Source organism: Helianthus annuus, chromosome 4, assembly GCF_002127325.2.
Source record: "Helianthus annuus cultivar XRQ/B chromosome 4, HanXRQr2.0-SUNRISE, whole genome shotgun sequence".
NCBI lineage: Eukaryota > Viridiplantae > Streptophyta > Magnoliopsida > Asterales > Asteraceae > Helianthus > Helianthus annuus.
In genome coordinates, this window is record NC_035436.2 from 190,525,218 (window position 1) to 190,533,879 (window position 8,662).

Consider the following 8,662-nt stretch of genomic DNA (forward strand, 5'->3'; position numbering starts at 1 on the left):
TGTACACAATGTGGCTAGAGGGTGTGGAGGGCGCCACCCCTGCCACCGATAGCGTCTGAGGGGCGCCACCACCCATACCCAGTGATTTAACAGGGGGCGCCATGGTTCTATCGCCACCGTGATAACGAGGAAGAAGGTTATGTGCAGGTGGGGCAACATCATTTCATCCAATAATTTTTTTTATTTTGTTTAATAGGAGGCGTTATTCCACACCCTGCAAGTTAAGAGGGGGAGCCTTAAAGCCCCATGTCTGACGTGAACGTGACGTGACGTGACGCTAACGTAGCGTGATAAAGCCCAACCTTAAAATTGTACTACCGATCACTAATAGACTAGATTGAAATGTAACAACGTTATTCATCAACACTGATTATTTCTTTCATCTTCCCGCTTACCAAATTCTTTCAAACCTTGACGCGCGAACAACCCACCCAACCCACATAAATAATAATAATAAACCACCCCAATCAATGAATGCAACTTCAGATTAGGGTTTTGTAGAGCAATGATCGGGTCCTGCAATGATTCAACACAACCATTCGCCAAAACCCTGTGTTCAATCTGCTACGAAGATCTCAAACCCATCGTTGAAGATCTTCAAGCAATTTCAATTTGTGGTCACGTCTTCCATGAACTCTGGTTTGGATCCAAATCAATTCCCTCTTACATCTTTTTTAGTTCTTCTTTACATATATATGAGATTTATTTATGATATTAATTTTAAGTGGAGTCAACAAAGTCGCAAAACCCTAGTTTATACACACACTAGTTGAAGTTTTGGTGTAATATTTATGTACCACAATAATAATGTTTGACGAATGAAAATGAATTTAGTGGATTTTAGAACTTATTTATGAGAAATTGAATTTGATATTTTCGTTCTGCAATTCCGATTCTAGCTACAGAGTTTGTTTGAAAATGTAATTCCCCTTTCACTGATTAATCTATAATAATAAAATTAGAATTCGAATTAACAAAATCATAAAACCCTAGTCTGCATTTGCGTCTGTTTCTTGATCTGGAGTTGTGATTTTTACATAATTTTTACTATTTTGGTTACAGATTTGGAGTTTAATCAAGAAATTGGAATTGATATATTCAAATTGCTCATCTTTTAACTTCGTTTAATTGTTTGTTTTGTATAATATAATATAATATGTAATGTCTTTGGGAGTTTATTAACAATTCTATAAAACTACAGTTGTTATTCCATGGGTTTCAAGTTGTTTCTACATATGATATGAAGATGTGTTGTTTATATGTATACTATATCCAGTGTTGTAAGAATAGCGAGGCGCTAGTCGGTCAGTGGGGTACTGACTAGCGATTAGTCGGGATTAATATGAATTAATCCGATTGGGATTTTATATGTAATTTTTAATTTTATATGTATATACACACGTTAGTTCGACCCATATTTTTAAGTAGATAGGATTAATTGCCGGAATTTACAGGTTTTGGTCAAGAATTTGGCCGAAGTTGGTAGACTGCTACCAATTTTTGGCCAATTAAGGACTGGATTTGACCACTGTTGACCGTTTAATGATTAATTGACCGACTAGATAAAAATTACTCGGTGAATCTCTGAGTATCGATTAATCGGCAACTAAACGGGATTTTTACAACCATAACTGTATTTTTTAGTATGTGCTTTCTGTACACCTTATATTTTTTTACTCCAGCTGTGACATCACTTTTTGTATTTTCGGTTTAGAAGTGTGATGGTATATAATGCATGAAGTCATTTAGAGCTAACTGCAAATGACCCGTTTGTTGAACATTGCATTCAGAAGTCACTGCGAGTTTTCATTACAAATTATATTAAATAGTTTGTTTGTTTTTTGATGGTGGAAAACATAGCATACAACAATGGTTCGAGTACTGCTCAAAAGGGAAGAAAAAATGTCCGATTTGCAAGCAAACATGTTCAGCAGCTAACGTGAGCCGGCTCTATTTTCAGTCACTAGGTGATATAAGTTCCTCTAATCTCTCTCAAAAACCGCAAACTCACAAAGAAGACACAGAGGAACTTAAATTAGAAGTCAAGAGACTTGAGGGGAAGATTAGCAAGCTCAGTTTAGCTTTAGAAAGTCGAGAAAATGATTTAAATAACCTTAAAAATGAGGTAATTTGATTACTAGAATCTAATTATTCTTACGTCGCTACTTTCGCCTGCTTACAGTTGACGTTTTTTTCCTTGTAGTTGTCTGTGTGCAAGGAGCAGTTGAAGAAAGAAACATCATTGAAAAAGGAAGTCATGGATCAAAACGACACAATTAATAGCTTACTTCAGTCGAAAACGCAGGTAAGTTGTTACAGTTTTAGATTGATTGATATTTTCATTTCTATTGATTAATCTACCATCAACTGAATCGCAGGAACTAAATAAATCAAAACTGAAGCTCGTTAAGTTGCAGGAGAGTAAAGAGGGTTTGGCCAAAGAACTCGCTGCGCTCAAATTGTAAGTGTTGCAAAACCGTAAGTTTTTTTGGTTCTCAAGTTACATGTTTACCTGATAGACGTCAAAATCAGGGTCTCTGATTTGGACTTGAAAGACGACAAGATAGGCAAACTCGCTTCTTTGGGTACGGAGCCTCACAGCAAAGAAAATGTGGATAGACTAGTGAAGTGTTTGGTTGCTCACAACAGGTAAGTTAAAAATATTGGAATAAAAGTTAAAAATAATAAACTTATTTCATTATCCTACTCTTAATGTTGTTGGCTTTTTTTTAATCCCCTTTGGTAATTTGTGTAATTGTGTCACTTTTTATCTTCTACGTCATATCTCTATATATATTTATAGTTTGAGGATCCTGTACATTAATCCAGAAGTGTGAGAAGTGTATTATAACACTATATATAACACCATATAAACACCATATAAACACCGTATAACACTATGTAACACCATATAAAACCATATAACACTATATAACAAATATAACACTATATTTTGTCTGATAGCATGTCTATGATAGATGTATAGTGTTATATATTGTTATATAATGTTAGATAGCATTATATGGTGTTATATGGTGTTACATAGTGTTATGCGGTGTTTATATGGTGTTATATAGTGTTATAACACACTTCTCACACTTCTGGATTAATGTACAGGATCCCTACCCTATATTTATGTATATAGGATTAGGTTCAAGAGTGAACACTAGTGTAGCTTGCGAACTGAGTGAACTAATCCTGGCCATACACGTATGTAGATCAATGGCCAGGATTTGATGTTGAAATACACTAGTGTATTTTACAATTTGATGATGAGATCCTGGCCATACACGTGTGTAGATCAATGGCCAGGATTTGTTCACTCAGTTCGCAAATACACTAGTGTTCACTCTAGAACCCCACCCTATATGTATGTATGCACACACACACACACACCTGGATGAAATGTCAAGCACTCAAAATACACGGTCTTTTGATAGGGACCATAAAGAACTGATGACCAAATACAAAACTCTGGGGATGGATGATGCATGTTCTCGTGAAGAGCTTGAAAAAGCTAAAGAGAAACTAAAAGATTTAGAAAAATTGAAGGTAAATCAATACCATGTATGTTTTTTTTTTTTTTTATAATTTATATTACTGAATGGATAACTTAATGTTGGTTACATTTACAGAAAAAACTTCTAAAATTGGAAACCGTTAAGGAAATGAAAGACAATGAAGGCTTGAGAGCTCCTAAAGCTTCAAAAATGGTAAAAGATTCTCTTAATGACACATTGACGCCACAAGACACAATAAATGAACCTGATGTTCATCTTCGAAAACCAAAGAGGTTAAGAGTGACCGAGAATATTATAAAAAGTGCCAATAAAGATGGTACTAGTTCTTGCATTATAATTGATGATGATGACGACGACGACGCGCACACACCAAAGGTTTCAACTTCTCTTGAATCCCTGTCATATGATTCAGTCCTTCAGCCTACTAATCGGGCTAAAACTAATGATGATGTGGCATTTGTTCATGAGATTAAGCAAGATAAGCACCTTTCTAACAACACAAATGAATCGTCTTTACCGGCTCTGAGTTCTCAAAGAGGTAATAGTGCTGTTTGCTAGAGTGAAACTTCACACATTTATGAAAAATAGCCTAACTTTGGTCATATATTTATTATTCTAGAGTAAATTACATGTTTTGTCCTTTATGTTTGTCCCAAATTTCAGGCGATGTCCTTTACCTTTAAAATTGATGAGTTTTGTCCTTAACGTTTCAAAATCCTGCACATTATGTCCTTTAGGGCAAACCCAGTTAATTTTTTTTGTTAAATCTTGTTCTCGGATGACGATGATCGACGACGAATGAAGATGATGACGAAGGTGTGCTGTGGTGGCTGTCGGCGGTGCCGTCGGAGCCACGACATCGGAGGCGGTGGTGTTTGGTTTCGGGTCAATGGTAGACGATGATTCAAACCAGGTCAGACTGTTTCCGGTCAGTTAGAGAAAGAGTGTGTTGATAGTTGCGGAGGTAGTGGTTGGTGACTTGGTGGGGGCGGCTGGGGGTGGTGACGGTGCGGGCAGTGGTTGACGGTGGCCGGTGGGGGCGGTGGACTAATGAGAGATGGGGGTGTAGAGAAAGAGGGAGGTGATTAATTTTTTTTATTAAAATATTTTTAAGTAAATGAGTAAAAAGACTAATATACCCTTATGTAATCAGATTTAACAAAAAAAATTAACTGGGTTTGTTTTAAAGGACATAACGTGCAAGATTTTGAAACGTTAATGACAAAACTCATCAATTTTAAAGGTAAATGACAACGCCTGCAATTTGGTACATACATAAAGGACAAAACTTGTAATTTACTCATTATTCTATATAACAGTTCAGGTAGATTGTTAGCTGCAGTAAATAGTTTATCCCTTATGTATTACTTAATTACAAAATTGCTATTTCTATATTACAATTGTTTTTAATTTGAAAATTGGCAGCAGAAGTTTGTTTTACTCCTGGACTGCTTGGTCCAGATGGAACAGGAAGCTATTTGGGAAAATGGTGCAAAAGGGGTCAGAATAAGGGTTCTAAGGCTTCTTCAATATCAACACAATCAAATGTGAGTTCTTACTTCTTACTTACATTACAGTCTTCGTTACCCAGATTGCTTTTTTGCTTCGTATTAAAGTTTCACTTGTTTCGTTAGCTGACATTTTTAATTTATACAAGCAGGACTCTAGGGGATCATTGCTTTCTGCTAGAAGTAGCAAGCTTGGGGCCAAAACAAGTAGTTTGCAATCTGAAGGGTGCTTGCGGATCGGTCACTTTTTTAGTAAAGCAGGTCAATAGTGGGTATACTACTGTGTTATGTAGATTTGATTGTTTTATGTAAACCATCCCTGATAAATGCCATGGTTTTAATATGTTTTGACATCTTTTTTTGTGTCTTCAAAGGCTTTTTGGTTGGAGATAAGTGGGGTTTGAAGTGGTGGTGGTTTGGAATAATGTGACATGCTGATTAGGCGGTCTGTTGGATCAGTCATAACCGTTGTAGATGCTCTAAAGAATGAGTTTGGATGACTGACAAGTAAATACTTAAAAAACCATCCTATTGGTCCTTTTTTACTTCATAGTACCTTTTATATTGTTAAACTAAAAACCAATGATACAATTATTTCTAATGTTAAACAGTCTTAGAAATGGATTAGGTTTGTGGAACGACAATGGTTTCACTTGTTGCCGTCGCATAGTCACCACACCACCACAACAATAGCAACAACTACAATGGTTGCAGAATTGACTGGTAGGTAATGACTTGTCAATAATGAATGGTTAGAGAGTGGTGGTGGCTAGTAGGCAAATGGTGGCACCACTTTGACCTTGTTCTCCTTAGTAGTCTGTTCATAGTCGAAAAAGAAACCTAGTCACTATCTCGTCTAATTAGCACTAGGTCCAAGATTTATGACAAATCCCGGACTATAGATGAAAGAGAAACCTAACCACCATCATCGACAAAGCAATATTGTATACATACACGTAGAATAGCATTGAGCATACACAGGTGGAATGATGGATATATTGAAACGAGAAACATGAATTATAAATATATTCAAGTAACTAATTTAAAATCTTTGGACAATAAAGATTTAATGAGATATGCATAAGTTGTTCCTAAGTAAATGATTTTTCTAACCATTGATCATTAGTTGTATTCATTATGACTTTTTGTTGAAATTAAACGTCATTGTTTAACATTTATAACATTGTTTTATTAGTACTTTGCTTTCCATTCATTGCCCTTTGCCATAGCCACAATTTGGATCTTGTGATATTGGTTATTTGGTTATATCATAGATTACGCCCCGATGGCGGTATGCTCATATAATGTATATATGTGTGGGCGCTCTGGGGCAAAAGTGAAAGTGCACTAATTTTAACGTTATTTTACTAATTTCGTGAAAATAATGTTAAAATAGGGGGATGATTAATCATGCATCATGTGGTGGCGTTGATAGCCGAAAGACAAGAGGTACATGCACTAATCAGCGTTTGTCTCAATTGTTCAATTGCTGAGTGTTATGTGCCTTATGTCCAAGGCTTGATGCAAAACTACTATCGAGCCGGGGGTCTCACTGGAAGTAGCAACTCTATTCTTACGGGGTAGAGGTAAGGTTGTCTACATCTTACCCTCCTTAGATTCTACCTTAGTTTTGCTATTAATGAGATATATTGAGTATGAATATGATGATGATGGTGGTTATATCATAGATGCATGAAAAGGTAAAATGTCTTGGGGTGATTAATAATCCCTTCCATCATATATTATATAAAACTAAATCTACGTATTTATTCAGTTTTAAAAATGTTAGAAGATTGTAACAAAATAAAAAAAAGTTACTAGTTTTCATATATGTGTGTGTTTCCGATGATTTTAAATGTATTTTGTCATTTGGAATATTTAATAATATTTATAGAAATAAAATCGGATGTCTATATTTGGGCAACTTCATTTAGGCCATGTGTAGCCGTTTAGATTTGGGCGTTTTGATGCCCAACCATGCTCGGAAATGGCCCTCATGGGCGTTTGTTTTGATTTTTTTGTTTTTTGTGTTTGGTGTGGAATATACAAAGCCTGATGGGGCATTCTTTGACCAATCACTAATTTCCAAACTTTATTTGTCCAATAATATTTTTTTATGGTTTTCCTTTTATTTAATTTTATCACACCACAATGCCCACGTCCCCACTACACCCATTTTAGAAAAACACTCCATTGCTGACTAGGTTGCCACATGACGCACAACGCCCAAGGGTGGGAGACATTATTCACCACAAAGACTACGCATGGTCTTAGGGATGAAAAATTTCATAATGATTCCCGGTATCGTACCAATACAATACTGGCATCGTACCATATGGCGGAACATATATGATACTACTATATTCGGTTTTGAATTTATTTCAATTTATGTACCGGTACCATGCTGTAAGGTGCGGTTCAGGACTTTTAACGGTACCTGTACTGACCGAACATATATCATACGGTATTCAGCTTTGGTTTTAACTAAATTTCGGTTTTGATATTATGCAGTATGGTACTCGTACTGTCCAGCACCAGTAGCGATCTCATCCCTACTTTTCGTTTTTTTTTCCACTTATTTGGGGTTTTCTGCTCACTTTAGTTGGAGGGTATTATGATACCCATTCGGTCCAGTACCAGTACCGATCTTATATTTATACCAGTTTCGTTACTTATCACTCAAAAACTGTAATACATGTCTTTTAAATTTGATACTTTATTTAGAATAAGAACATGTTATCGAAACCTCACGTTACTTTACGGACACACCATCGGCCGTAACATAACGGAAACTAAAAATAAGATCTCTTTATGAGAAACTTGTAGCAGCTATTACGTCAACCAAAAATTTGAATATTATTAAAGCTAAAATCCTAATACCGCATATAGAAAGAACTATAAAAAAACTTAAAAATCCTACAACCATTGAAATTTTCTTGTGACAGTCTTATCATGTCAACCGACAATATTAATGTTTATAACCGACCTTCATCTTTTCATTATGCCTTTTAAAGATTTGTACCATCCAAGTATCCAATCCCCAACTATTTCCGAATATTATTTTAAATGAAAACTATATAATTTTCTCCTCAAAACTAACATGCCCTGGTGATTTTATAATCGAAATATTATTTTCTTAAAAAAAAATATAATATAATTTTTTTTTTAATATGATATCATTTTTATTTCATTCCAATCATTAGAGCAAATTACATAAGGATAGCGGGTAGACGAGCAACAAACTGCGCCGCCATCCCTTTCTGAATAGAAAACCCCAATCTACTAAAAACAAAGCCTCGCTCCTGAGAGGTCGAAAAGTTGCTGTGGACCACATGCTGAACTCTAGACAAGAACCGAACTGCCTCCGGCGCCAAGGAGCCGAACGTGTCGAACGCCAGGGGAACAAAGGCATGCTGATTATCCTCACAAGCTTTCGCGTGCTTTTCCACCTTCTTTGACTCTGCTTTCAGTACCGCTTGCCCCGTCACAAACCCATTTTCCCGGAACCCGGCTAGTGGGGATACATCTGTGAGATCGACACAAGCATGTTTCCCGCCCTCCCAACCAAAAACTAGCACGTCAGCTGGGCGTAGGGTGGATCTCCCCTCTGACGGGTCTGTAAGAAAATTAACC

The 8,662-nt window shown here is 36.2% G+C and overlaps 1 protein-coding gene across 2 annotated transcripts; it reads left to right on the top strand.

The window, feature by feature from the left end:
* The first annotated feature begins 366 nt into the window (after positions 1–366).
* Positions 367–5,422, top strand: LOC110937587 (E3 ubiquitin-protein ligase TRAIP). 2 transcript variants are annotated; one of them, XM_022180031.2, is made up of 9 exons: positions 367–639; positions 1,861–2,125; positions 2,204–2,305; positions 2,379–2,461; positions 2,533–2,649; positions 3,441–3,552; positions 3,636–4,059; positions 4,950–5,068; positions 5,182–5,422. In XM_022180031.2, exons 1-9 carry the CDS (start codon positions 506–508, stop codon positions 5,296–5,298), a joined length of 1,473 nt encoding a protein of 490 aa, XP_022035723.1. In that variant the 5' UTR covers positions 367–505; the 3' UTR covers positions 5,299–5,422. The 2 variants fall into 2 exon arrangements, with proteins under 2 accessions (XP_022035723.1, XP_022035722.1); XM_022180030.2 differs by having other exon boundaries at positions 4,947–5,068; positions 5,182–5,374.
* The last annotated feature ends 3,240 nt before the right edge of the window (positions 5,423–8,662 follow it).